Source organism: Pleuronectes platessa, chromosome 14, assembly GCF_947347685.1.
Source record: "Pleuronectes platessa chromosome 14, fPlePla1.1, whole genome shotgun sequence".
In the NCBI taxonomy this organism is placed as follows: Eukaryota; Metazoa; Chordata; class Actinopteri; order Pleuronectiformes; family Pleuronectidae; genus Pleuronectes; species Pleuronectes platessa.
Genome location: NC_070639.1, coordinates 10,697,446 through 10,723,658, shown reverse-complemented (window position 1 = coordinate 10,723,658; position 26,213 = coordinate 10,697,446). Strand labels below are relative to the sequence as shown.

General features: G+C 43.4%; 1 protein-coding gene across 6 annotated transcripts in view; it reads left to right on the top strand.

Annotated features, from left to right (window-relative positions):
* Positions 1 to 223: 223 nt before the first annotated feature.
* Positions 224 to 26,213, top strand: part of bcl9 (BCL9 transcription coactivator) — a 29,141-nt gene continuing 3,151 nt past the window's right edge. Inside the window, exons 1-9 of one of the 6 annotated variants that reach the window (XM_053439900.1) lie at positions 1,415 to 1,470; positions 1,584 to 1,689; positions 2,783 to 2,942; positions 17,510 to 17,990; positions 21,722 to 22,035; positions 22,639 to 22,746; positions 22,894 to 23,080; positions 23,713 to 23,809; positions 23,913 to 26,079. In XM_053439900.1, coding sequence (XP_053295875.1) covers positions 17,704 to 17,990; positions 21,722 to 22,035; positions 22,639 to 22,746; positions 22,894 to 23,080; positions 23,713 to 23,809; positions 23,913 to 26,079 — 3,160 coding nt within the window. In that variant the 5' untranslated portion in view covers positions 1,415 to 1,470; positions 1,584 to 1,689; positions 2,783 to 2,942; positions 17,510 to 17,703. Of the gene's footprint in view, positions 557 to 622; positions 961 to 1,293; positions 1,690 to 2,782; positions 2,943 to 12,514; positions 12,912 to 17,509; positions 17,991 to 21,721; positions 22,036 to 22,638; positions 22,747 to 22,893; positions 23,081 to 23,712; positions 23,810 to 23,912; positions 26,080 to 26,213 lie in introns of those variants that run through there. The other 5 variants (XM_053439896.1, XM_053439899.1, XM_053439897.1 and 2 more) reach the window with 5 other exon arrangements.

Sequence of the window (26,213 nt, the reverse complement as noted above, 5' to 3'; positions counted from 1 at the left end):
ATCCTCTTCCGGTTTTATAACTGAGTTCTCCAAAGTTTCAAATCAAGACATATTGACAGTCACTTCATAGGGATGCGTGGCCCGGGGGCCCCCTGACCCCACAGCCCCCTGAGCCTGGGCCCGGTAGGGCTGTTCAGTGATCCATCCATGACTAATACAGACCTATGACAGTTTCCTGTAAAAACTTCCTCAAGTTTGCTGCCGAGCTGCCGCTGTGGTTAGGAGGTTGACATAGAGATCAGGTTAGTATGTGTTTTCAGTGAGGTGGTCACAGGCAGCAGGACGCTGGTCTCTCGCGCTGTCCTCACTGGCACACAGACCTGACCTAGAATTGCTACTTAGAATTCGGGCTGAACCATCGCGCTGAAACCGAGGGGGGAGTCCCGGCAGGAAATCTTAACTGGGATGTAATGGAGTAGGACCACTGGAAAGCTCGGCCGAGAGGGGGGAGACACATTTCCATTTTACAATGTTAACGTGAAAATGTTGTGATTTGAGAGGCTCGCGGTTCTATATTCTTCGTCGGAGGACAGCGGGGATTAAGCTAACATGCCAGGTGAGTGTTCTGTTCGCCGCGGACCCAGGTAGAAAGAGTCGGAACCGCCGCTCGCCTCCTGGCAACGGGCACACGCGGGTCCTCCTCCCGGGGACATCGCACTCCGGTATCCGTTCTTCTCTGCCTCTGTCCCCGAAGGCTGGCTAGAGAAACCCACGTCGCGTCTGGCCTGGCAGACAGCGAACACCCTTTCCACCGATTCTTGTTTGTTCTCTGCCCCCCTCCTAGCAGCGGCGCAACAAAAGCGGATTATTCACGATGTTTTCGGCGTGGTGTAAAACCCGCGGAGAAATATTGGTTTTCACCCCATTATACCGGAGGACCGCCCGTGCTTGGTGAAAATGAAAAAAGGGGATACGGTGCAGCGTGCGTGTTGTGCATTCTTCAGGAGGAGCGCACCGTGGGTATTGTATTTCCTCCATTAAAAAAAAAAAAAAAAAAATGTGCTTGGTGTGATTTATAAACGCGTAGCGAGGTGATAGGCCTCGGCTGCTGATTGTGTCGACCAGCCCTATCATCCACCGAGCGATTTTTAATTGTTACATGGTGAACGGAGCTAGCACAACTTGAAAATGACCGTGTTTCCCCCCCCGACGAGGCCTCGAACCGGTTTATTATCAAACAAAGCCGCGGACCGAGCCTCGTCTTCTCCGCGGTATGTGTGTGTGCTTGTGACCGACGTCGTTGTTCTCGCTCCCCGCCGCCGTCCAGTGCCTCCCTCTTCGGGGAAGACTTTGTTTGCGCTGGCCGAGGCTCCATGAATGCGAGTGCTGAAGTCCTCCCTTCCCCCCCCACCACCAGTTCTCTGGCGAAACAGGAACAACTTCTTTTAGGAAAAAGGGAGAAAAGAAAAAAAAAAAAGTTCCTGGAGTTTCAAGCGCCATGGAATTACTTTGTCCGCCAAGAGTTGCCCAGTGAGGCGCTGAGATTTCAGGGGGGAAATCTTAGTCCCCCGTTGTAGATGTTGTTGGAAGTGCTTCACGTTTTTATTTGCACAGTTTGAGCTTTGTGGATTTTTTTTTTTCAGGACGACTTCCTCGAGTAGGCCCCGTTGGTGGAAAACTTGTGTGGCATTGTGCTGTGTTACCTTGGCAGGAGCACGGGGCTGAACATGGCACAGAACGGGTTCGACAGTAAGAGACGCTGTGTAACTTCGAGTGGAACAAAAAAAAATCCACAGGTCTTGAAGAGTAAAAGTAAAAGATATCTGATACCTGGCAATTTTTTCCTCTCTTGACTGACCCCATAGTCTCGTTGCCTTTCATAACTCTACTTAGCAAGTGGCTCTGACTTATTTGTTTTACTTCATTTAACACTTTGCAAGAGCTCATTAAATCGCCATTATGGGCTATTTAATAAAGAGAGAGTCGGTATCTTTGAGTGCTTTGTTGCAGGTTGCCCATCAGCCCTCCTTTAGCTGATGCTGTTATCAAGAGCCACTCATGTGGGGGCTCACTGTCTCATCCAAGGACAGTTTTGAATGCATACGTGCCAGCTGCCGAGATTGAACCTTCCTGGTACAGGTCTCTCGGATTGCTAGGCAACACTGCAGTCAGCCACGAACATACATCTGTTGCATAGACTTGAGGCTGATTCATATTTATCCTCTCCACGCTCCCCCCTAACTACCTTATTTTCTTTGCATAGTTGATGTCAATTTGTTAGCCCCCACTGATAACCAGACCAGTGGTTCTCAAGCTGCGGGGGCGTCCTCCCCGAGGGGGTTATATACCCGCTGTGATGAGGAAGACCAAGTGGGGGAAATGTGGGGTGAAACTAAGTAGAATGAATTGGTTTTATGTATTAGAACTGAACAACAGTTAAACTAAAATTCAACTTGGATTGGTTGCTTCCTCTGTCCGTGGTAATAATTCCTAAAAGTTGTGTCGGCGGGTGGTGAGGAGCGTAAACTGTTTTTGGCTTCCGCCTGAAAAAGTTTGAGAGCCAATGAATTATCGGAAGGGGGAAACCGTCTTGGACGCACAGAGACAAGGGAGCTCTTGATGGTCTATCAAACGCTGTCTTGTTGTCCCTCATGTGCTCATTGGAAAATAACTGAAGTGTAAATATGATTCTATGTAAGAATTCACCGGCACTGTGCTCTCATCAGTGACCATCGCTGTGGTTATGCGTTTGCCCCACGTTAGTAAAGTCAACATGAGTGTATTTACTTGCCATTTTCTTGTCTTTCGCCCCCTGAGCAGAAGTTCTCTCCCTGTGTTCCAGGTGTGAATGACTTGTGGCTGTAGGGTGTCGTGAGTGGGCCAGGTTCCTACACACAGCCTCCGTGGCTGACTGGGAGGGGAGAGCAGACATCAGTGCCCAGGGGACCATCGGCCTGGTTCTCCACATGAGGCCCTGCTGAAAGGGCAGGGGGGCTTCTGAGGTAAGAAACCAAGCTCAACTCTGACTTTTTCTATTTTTTTTCTTTGTTTCACACCCTTTTTTTGCAATTTGTTTCATGCATACACCCCTGACACTGGTTTAATACAGTTGGTCATCCTCTATGCATAATTGTATGTACAGGGTAAAATCTGTCCCGTGACACTATACGTGAGATGATGGGCTATGACAATGATTCTAACTTCTGCTACACACCCACTTTAGGGGAGTGGTGAAGGAGTAAACAATTTTTTTTTTATTTGGAAACAGCCAAGATTTAGCAGTGATGTATTTGTTTTCTCCTTACGTGAAAAAGAACGAGGCGTGCATGTTTTCCAGCTTTTACTCTAGAATTTTCTACTTCTCTCACAATATCAAGCACAACCGTTAAAAAAGCCAAACTTGTGCCATAACTCGATAGCTTAACATTGCTATGATGCAGCGGTAACAAGCCAGGCCCAGGGTCTTTGTAGCGTCGGCCATTATCTCTTTGACATTTCTCTATGGAGATGCCAACATTGATAGTTGTATTTTTGATGAGAGAGGCCTTGAAATGTGGGAGCGACTACCGTGTGCGACCGCTCTCGATGCTGCAGGAATCAGCTTGAGGCAAAGGACCTCTGAGCCACGCCGCTCTGGACTATCAGCGCAATGTTTTGTCTTTATTCTCTGATCTGCACATGCTGAGGACACAACACGGTCAGGGCGCACTCCCTGAGAGCGCAGCGCACACTGTTTATTTATCTGCTATCTAATCCGAAAGCGTGTTAACCAAAAACCACAGTGAGGTGAAGGATGCAGGGAAATGGATATTGATGTAAAGCGGCAAAGGATTTATTTTCTCCTCTGTGTATTTGCCTCATGTTTCCATGCATTTGTTTGCTTCATGGGTTTTCTAATTAAAACCCCGAAGGCTTGTGTTGTGTATGACATAGGGCAATGTGTTGGAGTGGGGGTTTGTCTGATGGCCTGTGCAGTGGGTGGCAGGAGGCTCCTCTCCATATACATACAGTAGATTAGACCCAAGTTTTTTTCTCTACAGAAAATGAAAGTGCGTGTATTACCTAAGAAAACTATTCAAATGCAACATATTGTCCCCTCTTGTAAAAAAGAATTAATTTATGTTCCAAGACACTTTTTGATAGAAGTTGCATTTTCAACCCTCACTTTATAAACGAGAACTAAAAACTACTGTATATAATTTGTAGTCATTATATCGCAGATCAGGACTCAACTAAGAATTTTATTTCTGTGGCTATTGATTTAATATTGATATATTTCAAAAATTGCCCTTTCCCCTCCAGCAGTCACACTGGAGGGTTGTCATGACTTCCTCTCCATAATAAATAAGTATTTGATGTGATCTGATACATCAGATCAGTATCAGTGCCTATAGTGACTATTAGCCAGATGTGTCTGAGCCACATCAAATACAGTCTATGATACAAAGTGCCTTACATGGTTTGAGACCAATAACAAGATGAAACTGGAGACAATAATAAAGTTAAGCATAACATGTGAATGGACAGATAATGGAGATATTAGAATTATAGAAAATTGTTCGGTAGGGTTTTCAGTAAATAATGCTCTGCTTGAGCATATAATTAAAAATTAAAAATCCAAACACGTTTCTTAAATCGTTTGAATGATAGAACTCACCCGTTACTATAACAGTTATCTGTTACTCATTTTTAAGTCATTCATGCCACAGAGCATTTTCAGCAAGTAAAAACAAGTACGTCAATTGTGTTTAGTTTATTTATTCATTTGATCCATTTCTGTGCAGACCATTACAGACCAATCATCACTTAGGAGCACATTACAGACTAAATAAAGATAGAAGGACATTATTTCAAAACAAATCTTTAGGACTCCAAGGACCAGCTCCAAGTTGTAAACCTTAACAGCCTTGTGTGCCTTTCCAAACAATTGGAGCTATAAATATGATTGTGTTTTTTTAATAGCCACATGTTTATATATTTTCAGTGTAGGAGGTCTTGGGCCCCTGTGGTGATCTGTGGTGGGATGTTGCACATACATGATCCTCAGGGATGTCTCTGGCTGAGTCAGACTGTACCTATCAATCTGCTTTCATGTTTATCTGCAGTGATTGACAGTTATGGCGCAGACGGGCTGCTCGTCCTGCTCTGAGCGGAGAGGCCCTCACAAACAGAGCTGTTCTCAGGTGGAACTTGGGGGGCTTCTGCGACCAGTAGTCACCTCAACTGCTTGTGTTAAAAGCAGCCAGCTAACCTTAGAGTCTCTCCAGCTACTGGTTACTAGTTAGCCTTATTTAACACAGCACCATGAGTAAAGATGAAAAATACATACCACAATTTTTGTGACACAAATAATCATTGTTTTTAATTGGAGATCTACCTATACCAGCATTAGAAATGTGTCAGATATTGCTTTAAATGCAGTTTTTGAGAGATATGCAGCAAAGGCCAAACTCGCGGTCACATCAGTTATCATTCCCGGAATCAAAGTAGGAGCACAATTCAGACGTAACAATTTGAAAAGGCAAAAATATCTCAGGAAAGCTGTTAATTGCCTTATGCCACGTTGCGGGCTGCGTCTGCGAGTTTTTCAAACTCAGAATAATCAAACACATTTTTTTAGATAATTGAAATAATAATAATAATACCAGCTGCCAGAATTTTTGCTATTGTTAACCATCTAATCCATAACCATGACAGAATGTTTGAAACACAAGACTTTCACAAGCAACTTAACTCAACACATCCTCTGAATGGTTATGACACTTAAGAATAATGTACGTGTTCATCACGTTTTGTCTGCCACATCTTCTAGAATCTTTGTTTTTACAGATTTTATATTGTCGATGTGGTTTACTTACAGGAAGAACAGGAGATTCCTGATATTTTCCACTCTGTCATTAGACAATAGAGAGCTCAGTGTACATTTGAAATCAGTCTGGTGATTTTATGAGACCATGATGAGCATCAATCAACTGTGTCAAATCATCATTATCAAGTGTCCTCTGACTAAAATGTCAGAGTAAATGAGAGGAAGCTTCGGGCACGATAGATCCTTTTATGTTTATTCTGTGGAAAGTGATGGTGTGTGTATCCGTCAGTCTTAAAGGAATAGTTCACCCAGAAATTAAATCTCACTCATTATCTACTCACCCCTATGCCGATGGGGATGGGTGAAGTGTTTGAGTCCAAAAACACTTTTGGAGTTTCAGGGGTAAACCTTGCAGCTGATTAATGACCTATCTTCAGACGTAATAAAACATGTCTCCATACTGCTTGTGTGGTCTCATCCAAGTGTCCATAAGCCCCGACATTTATATTTGACTTGAAACGAGATCATTAACATCGTGTTTTAATCCTTCAATTCCAACAGAAGTGACTAAGCTTTAGGACCATAGCATTTCCGACAGTCTCTGAATGCACCTCATCTGAAGATATCAGAACATTTAGGCAAAAAACCTGATGTAAATGACCTTGTTTTGAGTCGAATATGAATCTCGGGGGGCTTGCGGACACTTTGGTGAAACCACACAAGCAGTACTGCGGCATGTTATGGTTTTTCTGTTGTTTTTATTACATCTGAAGACTCCAAAAGTGTTTTGTGGACTCAAACACTTCGCCCACCCCTCCATCGGCCTAGTGGTGAGTAGATAATGAGTGAATTTTCATTTTGGATGAACTATCCCTTTAAGCTGCGTCAGACATGCACTGAACTCCGCAGTTCCCTCAGTTTTTTCCCTGAAAGAGACGCAGACTTTCTCCCCCTGGCCCCCTGGTATAATGTCCGTTATCTAGGAGAAGTCCATGTGTGAACACAGCAGAGAAGATCACATGATCTCCGCAGCAGAGTTTGTACGTCACTTCCTGCCTCTTTATGCAGCACCCGGCTGCTCCACCTCTCACCTGAATAATTGTTGCTGTTGTGAACGTGTCTGTGCAGAGAACAGTGTGCTGTGTTATGCATGTGTGAGAAGCAAACTCTGGGTAAACCTCTCTGGATTTTGCCCACAGGTCATTTCTGAAAATGGCTTTATAGAAACAGCTGATAAGTGGTTTACTAATCAATTAGTGGATATTTAAAGACAGTTTAAGCAACACCATCAATATACCAATGATGTAGTTTTTAAACATGAATGGTAATAATTCATTCAATGCAATGTGATGAGCAGTTCAGGAGAGGTTTGTGTTGAAGGAGTCAGATCTTTACGTGAACGCCTTAATAGCACTGTGTCAATCACACTATAAACATGCAGAATTTGTGTTATTTGTGATTGTATTTCTTTTTAGACACTTGGTTGAAACATCTTGACGTCTTTCACTAAGAACTAAAAAAATTGGTTGATGTGAAATCAAATTTTCTCTCGTGGGTACTTGTTTTTCTACTCTGATCTTGATCATGCCCAGAAATTTCTAATTAGATGTAGTGGTCAAGGTTATAATATTAAGACATGACAAAGGGTCTGACTCATCTCGGACCTATATGTATATTGTTTAATGACGTGCTAATGCAACACCAATTTGGACTTTTGCATGTTATAGATGTAGAATATTGATGGTTGCTTTTCTAAATATTGGATTAAGCAGTTAATGCATATTATGTTAGTCACTTCAAAAAAAATGGATGCATAAAAAGAGGACATGTGTTGTCTACAAGACTACTGGCCGCTTGAGTCTGTTGGAGAGTAACACCATCATGTTCATTTCTTTCTATTACTTCACTGTTAAGTTTTGGTTGTGTCAAGCAAGATGCACTTGTATGTTTGTCATTGTCTATATATTTGTTAACCAACCACCCTTGTCAGGACTCGCATCATTAAAAAAAATTGTGCCACACTTGCTTTAAACTATAATACTAATGTGAGTTGCTGCCTTTACTCACAAACAAAGGAGGCAAATGTTTGATTGCTTTTTGCTTGTGACTCAAATCATCCATGTTATCCACCTTGAATGTAATGAAAAACAATGATAGGCCTCAAATGTAGTGTAAACATGTGAAATCCAGTAGCCATTGTAGTCATTTGAGAGCAGCTATGAAAGGTAGTCCACCATACCATAGTGTGACAGTTATCGTCTCCTCTTTGCTGAAAATATAATGTGTGAGGAGCACGGAGCTAGTTTGAGCTAATATCAGGATTCAATTTTACCTGGCTTATAGGGGTGATATTCTGCATGCGCTTTACATATTACCTTGAGGCTAAAATCAGGGCCAAATGTTGGAAAGCATTCATAGGTTCTGAGGAACCTAAAGGCAGCTCAGACAAAAAAGCACAAAGCTCTGACTCATGGGAACAGCAGATGCCATTAAGTAGCTCTGTTTGCAGTGCATCTTGGATGTTATTAGGCTAAATACTGCCACATGTGAGCATTTCTATGTGCGATAGTTAGTATGTGTGTGTGGATTGCTCTCTGCTTGTATAGTTAATTGGGTAGGTGTTAGTCAGCGCGTTTAAAATTCCATTGCAATGACAACAGGCCAATCTGGGGTAATTCAGGGACACAATCAGGTTCATATTCTCTCCACACTGCTAATTTCGTTGTTTGATAGCACAGGAATCGGCACATGTATGCGAGTGTGTATCTGAGTCTCCTGTTCTGAGTTAATTATATTTGTGTGTTGTAATGCCAGGTCAGTTGAGATGCCTGAGGTGGGTCACGTGGTTTGACAGGTTGAGAAGCAGTTGTTTGATTCTTAGTGATTTTTTTTTTTTAATATACGAAAAAGAAAAATGGTTTGGGCCGCACTTCCTAACGTTTAATTCCTTTTCTGTCTAATGTTCTAACTGCTCTAAATTGAGGTTGTGCACAGCGTGGGGTGTATTGTCTGTTGCTTGAAATATGCATATGTAGTGTTTCTTTGGTGTTTGTTCTGAGGCTCAGTATCAAGACATTAATTATGCTTGTTAGTGGTTTTTTTTTTGCTTGAGGGTAGTATATTTGCAAGTGGCTTGCAGAAAGGGCCTTTTGAACACTAAGCGAGTAACTCACTACTCCTGTACACTTCTTTCTCAGTGGTCTACATGGCCCCTTAAAGGCCTGGCCACTGGGATTTCCCACAATGCTTTTGGCCACAAGGAGACGTCCTCCCAGCATGAGCAAGGGAGGAATGTGGCCCGAGTGTGGGAGCGACCGTCTGGATGGAAGGAGGGAGTCACGGACCAGAGAGCACGGTCAAGGGAAGGGAGGAAAGAAGGGGTCTGCAGAGAGGGCAGCAGAGTTTCTCTACAGCAAATGGTGTTTCTGTTTGGCTTGTCATTTGATCCACAAGTGAGAGAAACCTACTGTATGGAGAAGCTTTGCATATTTGCTTTGCATGTATGCATTTCCACTCTGAGCGTTTTTTACTATCTACTGGTAATATCAGTCACTACAGTTTATTACAGTACAGACTATTAACACTGAACCCCAGTGTTATTTAGCAGTTTTAGTTTGCTTAGCCAGAGGAAGCTCTTCAGCAGTTAATGCCGGTTCATGCATTCAAATTGTTGATCCTGTGGAAAACCTACCTTAACCCATGTGCAAACAGTAAATTATTATTAAAAAAATCCAGTCCAAAAGGGATCTGAAGTAAACAAATCAGTCAGTCTGACAGAGACCTGAGGGTAATTTGGAGTGGACTCCAAAGGTGGTTCATTTGAACGGAAAGAGTGAGACCACCAACATTTAATTGGTGTTGCAGGATGATGTGCTACCAAATTAACAAGCAGTTGAATCGGTTCCTTTGCAATTTGACACACATGTTAATCTATTAGACATATTCCTTCCTGAGACCCTACTCGGAGAGAAAAAGTATAATTTGGACTTGGCCCACCATTGCCTGGTCTTGCTCAATATTGTATAATAACTCTTTTCCACTGATGTACTGCCGATTCCGATTTTTTACCCTAGAATTGCTCATCCTAAATTTGGAACCACTAATGCCATTAAATATGGGAGGAGCTACCAAAATAAATTCTCCTCCATTTTGAAAAAAACATGCACAAAAGCAGCAGTTGTCAGATGCTTTCCAGGACCCTGAAATGCAAGACGTAATTTCTTTACAAGTTATTAAAGGCAAGCAAAGCAGTTACATTCTATCAGCCATGATTCCCTTACAACGTAAATAACCCCAGCATCTGCTATGTTTGCTTTTCCTCATGATTTTTGATGTAAATTGGCAAACTACGATAGGTGTATTAGAAATGCTAACTGATATGGAGTGCCAGTGGTAACGCTGGGTTCTCAAACCTGTCAAGATGTGGGTGGATTCTGATAAGTTCAGAACTGGCTGTGCACCGTTTAGGTGGAAAAGAGATCTCTGAGGTGACCTGTGAAGACCTCTGCTCTATACCTACAGTACTGCTGCACAATTGGAAAATGAAGTAGTGAAATAGCTGTAGCTGCTTTAACATGGATTGCTGTGCTCACATTTTAACTACTGTGACAAATTTATGGAAGCAAATTTGTGGTGATAAGCAAAAAACTGGCTTATTTGTTTACGCCTGACGGGAAAGAAGTTCCACTGTCGCAAGTTGTTGCATATTGATTAGGTGTTGCATGCTGAATGTGACCAATGTGGGCAGTGAACATTTAAAATGGTTTTATTTAGGACCGAAATCAAAATGACAACATACACTAACGTGAACTGATTTAACAGATTTAACCCAACGTCTGGTCAACTGTGTGTTTCTAAGTGTATTTTATTTTAACCTTAATTCAAAAGCTGCAATTCAGTTTCAAGTCCAAAAACATCCCCTGTAAAAAAATGTGGCCTGGAATAATTGAACTGATTTGCACTAATGGCAGAATTTCAGGAAAGTGTGAAATTACACAAAACGGGTGGTTACTGGAACATGTACTTTAGTACTTAACTCTTTCTGTAAGTTTACCACTTGCATTTTCTCTTATGTTATTGACCAAATAACATGTTGATAGGTATTTTTGGTTGCAGTCAGTGGCTGAGTGTTAATCCTACTAGCTAATTAATAACCAGGAAACGGTGACAAAACGGTTGATGCCTCAAATAATGTTTCATTGTCCATCGATGGTTCAACTTCATCTGCACTTGCAGCTGCTGTTCACTCCCGTTACATGTGTTGTTCTGGTCATCACAAATATTGCAGTGAGCCTTGTCCACATTGTCTCTTAAAATTCTTCACCACGTTCTCAACTTGTCTTTTCCCTGACTTTCCGTTTCATGTTTGTGTCTTCCCCTTCCTCTATTAAATTTGGAGTATGTAGACATGTCAGCCTCTCTTTCTTACTACTTCTCTCTGAGGTCTCCTTTGCTCTTAACCCAGATTTGCTATCATGTACCTAAGATCTGGTACCCGAGTATTGATTCCTGGTAATTCCACGTGAATCAAAACTCAGCTGTAGCATCGTAATTTGGTTGCTACTCTTAAAAGAAGAAAAGCTAAAAAAAATTACCCACTCATTATTTGTGAATCTGGGCTATACAAATAAGATTTGATGAGGATGAATCATGAAACTCTCTTCACCATTGTATTTTTTGTTCACAATACTTGTACTATTTGACACTGGCACACCCCAAATTTACACCCACTCAGCGCAGACAAACAATGGCGGCAGTTACCCAGTATGATATTGAATGGCGTGTGTTAGGGGCAGGTTACGTTTCGGTTAGTAATGGTTATGCATAGGGTAAATCTCCAGGAAATGCAATGTCTCAAGAAGTGACCTGTGACAACGTACGTCCTAGTGTGTTTGTGTGTAAACAAGACACACCCACTTAGCCTGAGATGCAGAGACAGAGAGCAGATGCACAGAGATGGAAGTGCTGTGTGTGTGTGTGTGTGAGAGAGAGAGAGAGACGGAGATTAGAACAGGCTGGAGTGCTGAGTGCCAGTCCTGCTGCTGAAGCTGGCCACCACACATGGCACGGTGCCCAGGCTACGCCAGCAGATGTGTCACTAGTGAGTCAGCTGTGTGTGTGTACACGCGCTTACTCGCTCAAGAGATCAACTTGTGTAATAACCCCCCTTCCTCCTCAGAGTATCTCTGTATCACGCCCCTTTCCCATCCTCCTGTTTTCATTGTCCCTTCCATCATCCTGATGGACATGGCAAGGCTTCTGTCACTACGATATGATATGACAAACTGTGACATTACACACATGTCGCCTCCCTGGGGATAGAGGGGCATCGTCTGCTGGCCAGAGGAGAAGATGAGCTGAAGATAGTGGAGTGGTTAAGCTTGTACAAATGAAGGATAGACAAAGCAGCGGAGAGGCAGCTGACACTGAGTGTAACAGTGAGTGAGAGGGAAAGACTTAAACAGACGTCAGGAGGGAGATATGAACCTAGCAGAGTGTGGAAAATGCAGAAAAAGTTAAAAATGTCATTGTAAATATTTGTGTGGCTTGGTTTCAGGAGAAACAGGGGCCCAGTCATACTTGTGTGACTGTCCTTCATGTCACAGTAGATGTATTATGTCAAATGTTACTTCCTTGGCGTCACAGCTCTATCTTTAGCGACACTCTGCATTCCTTGCATTCTGTGTGTGCCAAGTGAGTCACGAGTGCTATCTGCAGGGTGTGGCATGCTGGGACAGTGCTCTCAGGAAGGACCCTCGACAGGTGACCATACAGGTGTTTTCTCTGTCAGGGTACGGTGGGATGTTCCACACAGTACAGTGTGTGGACGTCCTTCTGAAAATAGAGTTAATGTTAGTTCTTTCTGCTGTGAGCTTATGCTCCACTAGCAGCTCGGCAAGTATGTGTAACAACTAGTTGTGTAAAGAAACCTGTTCTGTACAAGGAAGTAGTTTTTTTTTTGTTTTTTTTATGCTTGAATTTAAACTGTAGAATAAATACAAGCGCAATCACCTTTTCCTCAAATCGCGTTTGAATGAATTTAAGACGACCCGGAATTTGTTTGATTATATTTGAACCCCCCCTGCACACGCATCAGAAGAGCTTGAACACTTGACCAGGCTCTTCTCGTCTCTGGTGCCTCCTCCTCTGCTGCTGCTAACAGGTGAGCCTGCAGGTCTGTTGTAAGGCTCATCTCACCTTTGATCTGTACTTTGCCATTTTCATGGTAGAACCCAGAATACTACCACATGATTCTTTGGCGTCATCATTGATAGACAATTAGTTGACAGCTATATTAACAATCAACTATTAGACATTTTTTCAAGCAAAAATACAAAACCAATTCCTGCTTCTTAGATCAGAGGATTTGATGCTTATCATAGTAAATTGTAAATATTCCGGCTTTTGAACATTCAAGTATCACTTCACTACTGTCTGACATTTTATAGTCTGGTTTTGGTTTCATAGTTGTACATTTGTAACACTTTGTTACCCGAGAATAAAGATGCAGAGTTTGTTTAGTAATTTTTTAACAATAAAACAATCAAACTCCCACACACTGCCGGTTTAATCAGATCAAATTTATTACTCGTATGACGAGAGTAAAACGAGGTAAATCCACAGAGTAGTACCTGTTGTTTCCAGCTTTTCTTCCTGATACTTTGGTCTCAAGACACTAATGACAACATTAAAACATTCTCTAAGGAGCATTTTGGAAAAGTATGGAATCTCATTGTGCCATTAGCCCATAATTGCCAACTGGCTTTTTTTTCAATTTCAGTTACAGAGCTTGACTCAAGATCTGTATGTATAACATTCTCATGAAAGCAGTTTTTTTTTAATGTCGTGGCTCATCCTTTTAGTATAGCCACATCAGGAATAATTCAATGTTAAGGGTGACCTTAGTGTTGCATTTTCAGAACATAAGAGAATAAAAGCCAACCTCAGACCTATCGGACTATAAAATAATCCTACAGTGGGTTTCTGTTGCATGCATACATGGTGATTTGCTTTGAATGAGAAGTTGGTACGTGTAAGTTGGGCTTTTGTGTAAGGCTTATCTGTTTGGCTCCATCCTCTTCAGGCTGCCTTGCAGAAAGCTGCAACGAGGGGTGGAACTAATGTTTCTGATATCATCCAGAAACAAATAACGGTTTAAATACATTTTCGAGATGGAGGCCGAGCAGATGGATACCGGGTAGGGGAGCTAGAGAGCGAGGATGAGGGAGCAATACGCCATTGTGACTGAACTGCAAAATGGGATTTGCATAAATAAGACTGAAACATCAGCATGTCTTTTTGCAGCCAACAGCAGGGCTGAGCTGAGGGAAGAGAGGTGGGTATTTATGTTTGTTTGGACGAGTTTCCACTCCGCCAACCCTAATAATATGTTCATTGTAACCTTGCTGTGTTTAAAATTCAATCTATTGGACTGACAAGGTCAAGGATCCTGCCTTGTAAATCCCAATCCGTACCAGTGGTATTAAACAGTGGATACTACACCGGTATTAATCCTCCCATCTCCCCCTCAGAGGTGTTTGGGTGACGTTGCTGGGAAGGGACTACTCTCGACACTTCACCCAGCTCGTGTACAATGACTGTTACATAAGCATGAAATGAAACGCTCCCCTTTTATTGCCACCCGCATCGGGAAACCCAAATGTAATTGAATTGAACAGTTTTCTGCCCCTTTTTTAACGTGGAACCTCGTATTTGTAGCTGAGGCAAAAAAGCTCAATTTTTCCAGCCTCATTATACTGTTTCCCCATTAACTTGTGTGCACTTCACCTCCTCGTCTGAGCTGTGATAGACAGCCCGCGTCTTCACTGGAGATGGAGCGAGTGAAATCTCTGAACACCTCTGCGTTGCTTTGTTGTGCGTTTGTGCGCTGGTAGCACTGTGTGTGTGTGGGGGTGTGTGTGTGTCAGAGCACCCCTTTTGACAGTCATGTCAGCAAGGTACCTAATTAGTGTCTCGTTAGCGTGCGATTGGAGGGAACAGGTGATGGACATGTGCTGCTGTTAATTTCTGTGCGTGCACATTCTCGCATTACACACGTTTGTGAATGATTGGGGTTTAGGTTAAGATAACACCCCTTGAAGAGGTGCCTGCTAGTTAAAGGCTGAATGAGGCAGCAGGCTGGTTCAGCAAACTGATCAGGATTCTATTGGTTTCTCTGGACAGTCGTCCGCTACGTCACCCATTTCAGTTGAGGCTCCAGCTTAACACCAAATGCTGAAGGGGGTCACTCGGCTTCAGATGAAGTGCCTGTTGGATGGTGGAGCAGCATCTGATAACACCCTCCTGACAATTTTGTGTGGACGTGAAAAAAGGTTTTCATTCACATTTCACTATTGCGGCCACTGACATCATTATTGTTTTTAATTTTGTACAAATAAGTCCCTTTTGAGGAAAGACTTTCAGGAGGCACGTTACTGCAGTCCTGCTCTTCTCTGTGACTTACTTTTCATCCCACCTTTGAGCGTCTTTGGAAACGACAAAAACACTTTTGTCTTCCATCATGGTCGAAAGACATTGAGCTTTAGCACTTACTTATTGTCTCATAAAAAAACAACAAACAATAAAAAACCAAGCATGCGCACTGGTCATGTTTGCGAGAGTGGTGAACCGTCGCAGTTGGGATTTTGATGACATCATAATGTTGCTCTCACAGAGCTTGAGTTTTTTTTAGCTTTTCCTAAAATTAATATGATATCGGTTCCCACAAATCATTGAAACTCTTGAAAGATGGAGAATGTGAAAATGTTGTCGTAGATTTTTTTTTTACTAATGCTAATAAATGGTGTGCAAGTGTCTTCCGCTGTCTCAGCTCTTCAACTCGTAAATACATTTCCGTCTCAATTGCTCTTAAAACCCAATATTAAGTTTTCCTCTGCTGTGTAAGAGAAAGTAATAAACCACATAGTCTGCCATTACTCTAAAAGTACACTCTAGAAGAGTTAAAATTGTTGAATTGTTATGAAGTAAACAGAAGCCAGAGAATTTGTAAATACGCGGACCAGAAACCGTAAGACATTCAACACCAGCATGGAAACTCTACCACCATGCGTATTGGCGGTCTAATTGCAGCGCGACCCACACATACCTACACAACTATGAATGCTCTGCCCTGTGCGTAGGCCAGTTCTCGAATCTCGGTGACATCTTCGTTGGCATTTGACAACTGTTTTACATCAGGAGATAATTCTCTTCCTTTAGGTTGGAAACATTATCTGTATTCTGGCAGGTAAACCCCCGGAGAAAGTCCGGAGCAACTGACCGACATTTGCGTTCTCACATACTGCTGCCCCTTTGTATAGGGGCAGCTTGGATGTGTGTTACATCATGGCTGCAACAGTTACTCTTGTATGATCTTGTGTTGCAGTGTTTCCTGTTTTGTACCAATGCATGTTATTTTCAACAGTAATTTTACTCAGAATTTAGTTACTTTTGTAAATATGCAGCCAAATCACCAGTTCAGCCATCAATAATCAGGCCACTCCAGTCTCCACTGATGTGTAACGCAGTATGTTTTAGTATTTAAAGGTTAGTCTAATCAGTGTAATTTGGATAGTCAGTGCTCCTCTGTTCTTTGCCCCCTCGCCAGCCCCTGCTCGTGAGCAATAGTAATCTGCTGCCCTGAGAGCCGTAAATCACTTCGCCTGTAGACCAGCGACAGACGAGACTGCTGCTGCTGTAGCAGGAGTCGCTGGCTGTATTTGTGGGGTTCTCAGTGATACCCCCCCTCCTCCCAAAACTCCCCCAAACTCTCCACCTCCCTCTCCCCAGGGGAGCTCTGGAGCCAGTTACAATGTTGAGTGTTTTGGAAGAGCTCCTAAATATTTTCAGGATGACAGTGTAATCTGACTGACTGGGCCGCTCTCTCCAGCAGGCTCAGATTCTCATGCAATTTTCTTCCTCACTCACCAAAAACACACAGTAACAGAAACGCACAGTGTTGGTTTGTTGGACTTATCCCACTCCACCACCACACTCCACTGTTTGCTATACATAGACTACAGTGCTGGTATTTGCATAGATAACTCAATACCCTACCTAATATCTGTTATGTTTCTAGGACTAACCTGATGGACTGATTTATATGAGGTTAAAAATTCTAATATTTTATGATCGGGACATTATTTGACTTAAACAAAACACACTTTATTAAATTCAAATATTCAAAAGATATTTTCTGTGACATTTAACCACTAAAAAAAAAGAACTTGCCAGTGCTCTCTGGTGGACATAGAATGTAATGACGACACTGTTAACGGTTGCATTTAACATGTACACAAATGTTCTTCAAACTGTTAAAAAAAATGATCCATTCTCTATAGTTTTTTTCTTTTATAGTGACTAAATAAGGAGCACTCTCCTAAAAATACTTATTTTGATTTAAAAAAATCCAGATAATTATCCACAAACTCTCATGATCATAGACGGTAGCACTTGCATGCCAGATTTACTTCATTTCTGCAGTATTTCTCAATAAATATGCAAAAATTTGATAAAACACACACACAATGCCAACAAAAGTGGGGGGAGATCCTGGTTACCCACTAAAATTTAGGGTGTTCTTCCCTTACCCATACCGCAGCCTTCCTGCAAGTTTCAGGATAATCTGTTGAGCAGTTTTAGTTTTACTTTGGTGGATTGGTATCTAAATGTTGTTGGGGGAATGTTTTTTTAAGTTTGGTCAGAATGCAGCCCCTGTTTCAATTTAGCTAACTATCCATTTTTTCTGTTTCCTCTCAACAGTGTGCCCGAGGGCCGTTGAAAGCCCCCTTGGGGGAGTTTCATAAATACACCCCGAACAAGAAAAGACTCCTGGACTACTGTTATTGTTTTTACACATTTTCACGCACACATACACACACACACACACACTCACACACACACTTACATTCGCATTCACATACACACAGACACACTTACACAAGGACGTGGAGAATATGTTGGAGGTCCAAGAGGAGAGGCCAGCGGCGGCAGGAACAGCACCGACACATTTCAACAAGAAGGAGCGAGGGAAGAAAGAGCGAGAGGAGGCCAAGGACAGTCGGGGAAACCTCTCGAACATCGGGAATCCTGTTCCTGGCTCAAGGAACGTGCGCGCAAAAGCGCCGCTTACGCACACGGGCAGTCCTCACCAGCTCATCACTCCACCCTGCTCTGTAGTCCTGGGAGCCCCATCAATGCACTCCAATAGGCTAAAGAACTCCCCGTCCACCAACACACAGAGGTGAGGTTAAAACTCTTGGTTTAATGCAGTGATACACTTACACAGGGCTGTCATTGTTATAATAATAAGTGTGTGTGCCTGAGAGAGAGCCTAATCAGCAAAACACTTATCTGAATGTTAATTAATATTGTGCATTCATCCAAAGAGTATATGAGCCGACAGGAGCACAGCATTTTAACTGCACACCAAGTAACAATTCACTGTCATTATGTTAAACACATTCTTTTTTACGGTTGCACAGCATTGTTATCAGCAGCAAGTTAAACAAAATCAAGTTTTTTCCCTTTGTTCTGCCAACTGCTGATGACTGAACCACTAAGTTGCATTGTTCCACATCAATAACATATAATTAGACTTTATTGGGGCAACACAGGCTTCTATCCACTGCATCCACTTCTATTACTTTACAAGTAATTAAAGAAATCAGCTGTCATTGGTGCTCTGTATTCAATAACTGTGGACAAGATAGAAATGCACTTAGTTCAAGAATGAATGAAGGGAAATCCCCTGTGCTACAAAGCCAGTATAACTTTTACTTTTTCTATATGGCTCCATTAAGCCTTGAACCAGACATTCTGGCATTTAGGAAGATGAGGTTAAACTATCGCTCTGTTAACTCTGGGTTTAACCCCAGGCTTTCCCTCGAGCTACGAAAGTAATTATGTAACAGAGGCAGAGTTATCATTAGCAAGAAGTATTTAATATGATATGAGACGAAACACTGATATCTGCAGGTAATTTAATTATGGAGACAGGCGAAAGTTACATTCGACCGCATTACGAGAAAAGGGTTTCAATTACAACTGTAAGGCTAAGATTGTACTGTTATGAATTCAGGAGTTTTAATGAATCTCTTACTGAGTAGGTATTTTTGCTCGTTTGTCGATCAAATTCTCATGTGATGCAGATAAAAAAAAAAGAGAAGCACTGTTTGGACGGTTTCTGCTGCTGGAGAGAGGTAGTTGATGTTTGAGGTCAATCCCACTAAACTGTTTACTTGAAAGCAATGGAAGCAGTGTGCAGATACTTTTTCCATTTAAAGAAATTCAAGGAAAGTCTGGAGCAGCAAAGCAATTCCACAAGAAAATCAACTTTAATTATTTTTAATACTATTTACAAAATTTCACGTTATTGTAAAGTAATTTGTCCTGTTTAGGATCCTGCAGGACCAATGATCTGATCCAGTGATCTGATTGGACAGTGGTTGGGCTATTAACGTTTAAGGTTTTGAGCTGATCCTCTGATATTAACCTGTTTTGGAGCAGGTTGGGTGTGCAGCATTAGTTACCATGGTGAATATACGCCTGGTGTAGTCTTGAAAGCCGAGGATTAAAACTTACCCCAAACTACTTAGAAAACTGTATGTGTCCATTTTCTGTAAAGCTGTTCGATGGGTTGCATAGTGATCAGTGCATTCTTCATTCCAGTGTTGGGTACGTCCTGACTCTGACCAGTTGCAAGGTGCGTTATGTGCAGAGTTAAGAATTTTAAAAAAGGAGATCAGGAGCAGGTCCAACAGCTTTTTTTTTAACATGTTTTATTTTTACCCATCCCAATCATTTGAATACAGTGATCAACAGTTTTTAGGGCCAGTGGTTTGTTCAATGGCAGAATGGCGTGTTTTTGATGAGGGTACAAATCAGACTTCCTTGAGGAAACTCGTGTAAATTGGGAGAGAATATGCTATCTCCATTCACAAAGAGCAAAGAGTGAGACCTGTGTTTTTTTAAGTGTCTGAACTATCTAACTAAAGCTATCATGCAGCTTTTACAAGTTATTACCAAGTGTGTTTACACTGTTTGTGATCAGCGGCACTGTGATTAAATGGACACAAACCTGAGCACGTCACTTTAACCATACCCCTGTGCTTTAGAAAGTTTACTAGTCTATAGGTTGTGCTTAATTCAGATCTAGGATCAGCTTCTCCGCTCCATTACTTTAACTGAAAGGACCCAATGTATGATCCAGAGCAGTTCCAGGGTCAGGGAGTACACTACACTTGGAAGTTTTCCCTGCTGACTCATGGTTCTGGAGCCTCGGGAAACGGCTGTCTGGACTGCCAAAATTCTGGTTATGCCTTTTGCCTCCTTTTCTAGTTGTGTGTCTGCGTGTACGTACATACAGGTCGCTAGGCCGTTGCTGCGCATTTTAAATATGGTGGCGCTTGTTTCATGCTACAAATGTGTGTATGTGTTTGAGGGAGAGAGAGACAGAGAAAGAGATTAGGGTGTGGTGAGAGAGTTCTCTGCCAGTTGGATATGTCCTGCTTGCCTTAACTGCTCTCATAACTAGTGAGCAGCAGTTATTTGCACATGGCTTGTGTCTCAACAGTATATTTCTTAAACTTTAGCGGTGTGCATTGAAATCCCAAGACTGATAACCTAATCTCATGTTTAGACTTCTATGCCAACTTGTGGATGTCTTAATGACATTGTGTGTAGCAGTTGCATGGACCAATAAACCGAGTACAACATTTTACTTTTGGTCCTCACCCTCCCCTTGTCCTGGGCACCACATTAGGTAACAAGGGTACTTGTTATAGTGCAGAGCTGGGGGATATCAGACTTCATGGATGGCCAGCTGCCTGAGTATGTTCCCCTCCCCTCGTCTGGCTAGTGCCCAATTCACAGAACATGATTACTGGGTAACCTGACTTCAAGCCCCAGGCGTTTTTGCTTGATATGCCCCATTTCTTCCTTGTTGTGTGTGTTTCATAAATGGAAACAAGGTCACAAATAATGTAGGATGACAAAACATAACATTTTAGAAGAGTCCTTGTGATTAAAATGTAGGGCTGCTCGATTATGGAAAAAATCATAATCACGATTATTTTAGACAATATCAAAAAATCACGATTATTTAAACTATTATTAATATATGCCCTTATTCTGAAGTCTATGCTTTATTTTTTTGTATCACTTCCGGTTCCGGTAAACACCGATGACGGCTGCGTGTCTTATTCCTCCCTGAAACCAGGATATCGGTGCCTGATTATTCAAAACCTTAATGATGGCAATCCTAACACTCTGACCGGCGTGGAGAACCGCGGTCGGGTCTGACCGGTCTGAACAGCCAGGCGGGAGCGCGCTACATGGTCTGCTGCTGCCCTCCCTGCTTTCCACTCGCGTGGTTTTTTTAACTGCCGATCACCACACACACAACTTGCTTCCTTCACTTTACGGCTGCTTGAGAGTGAGAGCCAGTTAGCTGGGCCGCTGAATGCTTTGGGGGAAGGACTGAATTGCGCATGCGCGTCTCTTTCAGAAAAAAAAAAAGAGCCAAATAATCGTTTCAACTCGATTATAGTAGTTTGGAGATCGTTTGACCCCATAATCGTAATCACGATTAAATTTCGATTAATCGAGCAGCCCTATTAAAATGGACAATTACATTTGCAATTAATCAGTCACATAGCCCTGTTTTTAATCAAATAGAAAATCGGGCTGGATGTCATGGCCAAAAATCATTTCAAGTTAAAAAAATCCATATCATTTATCGATAATTGTCATGTCTGTCACATTTTTAATTTCTTATTGCTAAAGAGTGATTTTTGCTTTGGATTAAAGGGTGTGGTTTGAAACTCTAATAAGGATTGAAAAAGACGAACACTGTGATTAATGCCTCCTCAAAGTGGACAAAGCAAAAGCATCATATTGATATATGTTGAGCCTTTGTTGTACTGCTATTGATAAAATGTTTTCCTCTGATAGTTTTCTCTTTTTGTCTCTCAGCCCGAAACCTAAGACGGAGGCCATGGTACGATCACCTCCCGTCATGTCCCCCTCCACTGCCCCTCAGATGGACTCTAAAATGCCCAATCAGGGGAAACCAGGGAGCACTGGCAGCCAATCACAGTCCTCACCCTGTGATCCCAAGACCCTGGGCACGAAAGGGGCTCAGAATGTGGCAGGGGGCATGGGGCTAAAGAATGGCCAGGGTCTGACTTCTGGCCCAAGCTCCAAGGTTAAAGTCAAAAGGGAGAGAAGCACCTCGGTGGAGTCGTTTGAGCAGCCAGAGAGCGGCACACCCACGAGTGAAGAAAAAGGTACAAACCACTGTAGCCAGTCAGATAATGCAATGTCCAGCTGGTAGTTGCAGTAAGATTGTGTCTTAAGTCTGATATGAATTTATAAAATCTAAGACTATTTAAAATGCTGTTTGTCATTCCTGCCAGAATGTTGAAATGATTAAACTAAGGTAGGTAGGCAAGGTGCAGGACTTTCTTTACGATATTTTTAGTAGAATAATATGTAGCTGTGCTCTCATGCTTACTGAATGTATCTGTTTGTAATGAAATGCATTGAAATGCTCTGCATAGGAAGAAAAGGTACAGTGTTAATGTTCAACAGTGAAATGTCTCTTGTGTTTGTGCTGTAATGGTTCCTGCGGATCTGGTAGTTGTATACATACAATTTGTTATTAAGACAGTTTATCAAATTTATTCAGATTCTGCAGATGTTACCTAATTGCATCCCATTGTTAATTTAGTATCTTTATGTAACACTGCATACCTTAAGGTCATCAGAAAATGCTCTTTACATGGCAGAATCTTATTCATGGTTTTGTTATTAAACGAATATTGGTGTCCATGTATACGTGTCACTCGCACTGATAAACTGTAGCTCACTGACGTTATGTGTGTGTGCAGATAGTAGCCGGGTAAAGAGGATGTGTGTGGCGGAGCGGAGGCAGCCGTACAGTGGAGCTGACTGGTGCTCTGGGGGAGAAAGTGATGAAGATGACAAAGGATTCTTCAGTAAGTGTGTTAACGTGTACATCCAAGCATGTGAAGCAGCTCCTCCAATGATCAACTTGACTGATGACAACTATGTAGTAGAACTCTGTTGCCCATAATCCTGCGCTAGTCCCTAAATTCATGGTCTTTCGTGTTGTCTTCCCTTAGACTGTAACTCCAGTGACGTGAAGCCCCAGGACTCAGTCACACACTCTACCTCCAATGCTGGACTCAGTCGCTCCTCGACACCCTCCCACAACACAATGGGAGGCCAGGGCTCTACAACAGAGCCAGCTAGCGGCCAGAAACCAGGCGCAAAACTTGTTTATGTCTTTACCACGGAGATGGCCAACAAGTAAGGAAGCTGAGTTATCATTTGCTAATACGCTTTTGCTTTGTTGATTAGCATTTACAGTTTAAGTGTATCTCTCCAAGCTTTAATAATTAATGTGTTCAGACAGGCAAATTAAATCATCGTCAAATATGTAGACTTTTTTTTTTTTTTTATATGCAAAGCATACACCCACAGAGAAACCCTTTGTAGAACTACGGTTCAAAATTAAATGGGATTACTAACAATGTCAATTGCCTTAAGTATAACTCTGTGCCTCTGTCAACAGTGATTGTTATGTTCTTTGATGTTTGTGTATTGCATTAAGATACTAGCTTCCCATTTCTCCCATTCATTGCCCAAACTTTCTCAATTATAGCCTAAATCTGTTTTGTGTGATCTACACAAGCATGTGTTTCTCAGTGGGAGCGTACACACTGCTTAGATTAACACTCTTTTGGGAATTAGAGAGTAAATATGTGGATGCCCGGGGAAGGTGTGTTTCTGTGTGTGCACAGTAGTTTGCCTCGTCAGTTGACCTTGGGATTACCTTCATGGACTCATCTAGTACTCATTCACCCGGCCCACCGTATACACACACGCACACTTATTGTGTCTGATGACTGATATCTGACTGTCTGCCTTCTTGTCCTCAGGGCAGCCGATGCAGTTCTAACTGGCCACACAGAAAATATAATTTCCTTCCACATGAAAAACATCTCCAACAGCAAGGACAAAGCTCACCTCCTCCTGGTAAAGACACAGATACCTTTTTGTATTACTCACATAAGCCCACAAACACCAGCATCATATTACTATCATAACTTAATCCTATTTCTCTCACTCTTTGTTATAGAACAATGCAGCAAGTGCTCTACGAAATGACTCTAAGCCTCCTCAGCAGCCCTCATCCCATGCCCAGGATCAGAGCCATCAGCCTGGATCAAAACCGTCCTTACCTGGCATGGCAGAGCCAGCCCCACCCCAGCCTTCAAACCAAGGGAACCAGCCTGGTGTTCTTCCACAGGAAGGGTCATCTGCTGCAGGCATGGAATCCAAAAATCTTCCTGGCAGTAGCCCCAGTAACACTACAGCTCCAGTTGACCAGGCCCCTGTCACCCAACCTGAGGCAGGCCTCAACCCTCCAACAACAGGTGAAGGAGGGCAGGGTGGAGGCTCTAGTAGCTCGGGACTGACACCCCAGCAGCAGCAACAACAGCAGCAGCTGGCCCAGGAGCTGCTGAACATGGAGGCCAACACAGAGGGTCTATCCCAAGAACAGTTGGAGCATCGGCAGCGCTCTCTGCAGACCTTAAGAGATATCCAGCGCATGCTTTTCCCTGATGACCGCGATGCCCCACAAGCTGGGCCCCCGCAGTCTCATGGTGGAGCGCACGATGGAGGCCCTGATGGTGCACCCCGGAGGTCTGAGCAGGGCCCCTTACAGGCTATGATGGCACAGTCGCAGAGCCTCGGCCCCCCAGGTGGGCCAGGAGGCCCCCGTCCACAGGGCCCACCCTTTGGCCCACCGCATGGTCCCAGGGACATGCCCCCATTTCCACAAGATGAAATGGGTCCACATATGGGGATTCCGGGGGGCTGTGGAGATGGAGATCAAATGACCCCAGAACAGGTGGCTTGGTTGAAATTACAACAGGAATTTTATGAAGAGAAAAGGAAGAAACAAGAAATGCAACACCGGCCACTTCCTCCAGACATGATGATGCACCCTCATGGTCCACGTGGCATGATGCGTGGGCCCCCACCTCCCTACCAGATGGGGCCAGGAGAGATGTGGGGGGGTCCAGGTGGTCCACCAGAGCACTACCAAGAACGAATGGGCATGGGCCCTGGCCCCAGAGGTATGCCTCCACATATGCAGAGAATGCCTGGCTTCTCTGGTATGATGAATCCTGAGATGGAAGGTCCCCCAAGACCTGGAATGGGGTGGCCCGATGACATGCCCCCCCGGATGGGAGACGCACGAGGTTTCCCTGGAGGACCTGGGGGAATGTTTGCTGGTCCAGGGGGTCGTGGTGAGCGTTTCCCAAATCCTCAGTCAGTCCAAGAAGCAATGTTCCACCAAGGAATGGGTGGAGAGAAGGGCCTCCCTCCTGGGATGATGATGGACATGCAAAGGATGATGGGGCATCAAAGAGGTGGAATGGAACCTGGTAATGGCATGGGTATGTTTCCTAGAATGCCAGGGGATGGTCCTATGAGTCCATCATCTAGGCTTCAAGGAATGGGGGGTAGAGAAATGGGGCCTGAGTTTGGCATGGGTCCTGGCCCGGGACCGCACATGCACCCTTCCAAACTACGAGATCCTACCATGAATATGAGTCCAGATGAGATAATGAGAATGAGAGGAGGGGGAGGACCTCCAATGGAGAATATGGGTCCACAGGGCAGGCCTATGCAGGGTCCTGTCTTCCCTGAGCAGCCAGGCGACTTTCCCATGGGGCCTGGGCGGCCATTCCCCGGTGGTCCTGGAGGAATGAGGGGTCCACATGCAGAACAAGCATTTGGTCCAGAGCACAGATCCAACCCATCAGGAGGTAATGGCCGTATGAACCACCTCCCTTCTGGTGGCCCTTCACAAGGTCAGAGGGGTCGCAAGCCAGCAGATCTAAATGTCCAAGCAGGAGGGGGGAACTCACCCAGTGTCAACCCACTTAAGTCCCCACCTCTAAGGCAAGTGCAGTCCCCAATGATGGGCTCTCCCTCGGGAAACCTTAAATCGCCTCAGACACCGTCCCAGCTGGCTGGCATGCTCACTGGTCCCACAGGCCCGAATGCCCCTCCACCTCCCCAATCATCAGCACCAATGAAATCCCCCCACTCCATGATGGGATCAGCAGGGGCCTCTCCTGTTCATATGAGGTCTCCTTCTCTTCCTAACCCCTCTCCGGGATGGGCTTCCTCACCAAAACCCCCAATGCAGAGTCCGGGAATACCATCTCAGGGTGGCAAGCCTCCCCTCAGTATCACCTCACCAAATATGATGGGCAATATGGATCAAGGTACAACAATCTTTATTCCCTTTTCTGTGTTTATCAACTTATTCCACTGCTTCTTCTTACAATATTTGTCCTCATTTTGCAGTGCATGTTTTCGAATGTCGATAATAAATAATATTAGGGAATGGTTTGATGAC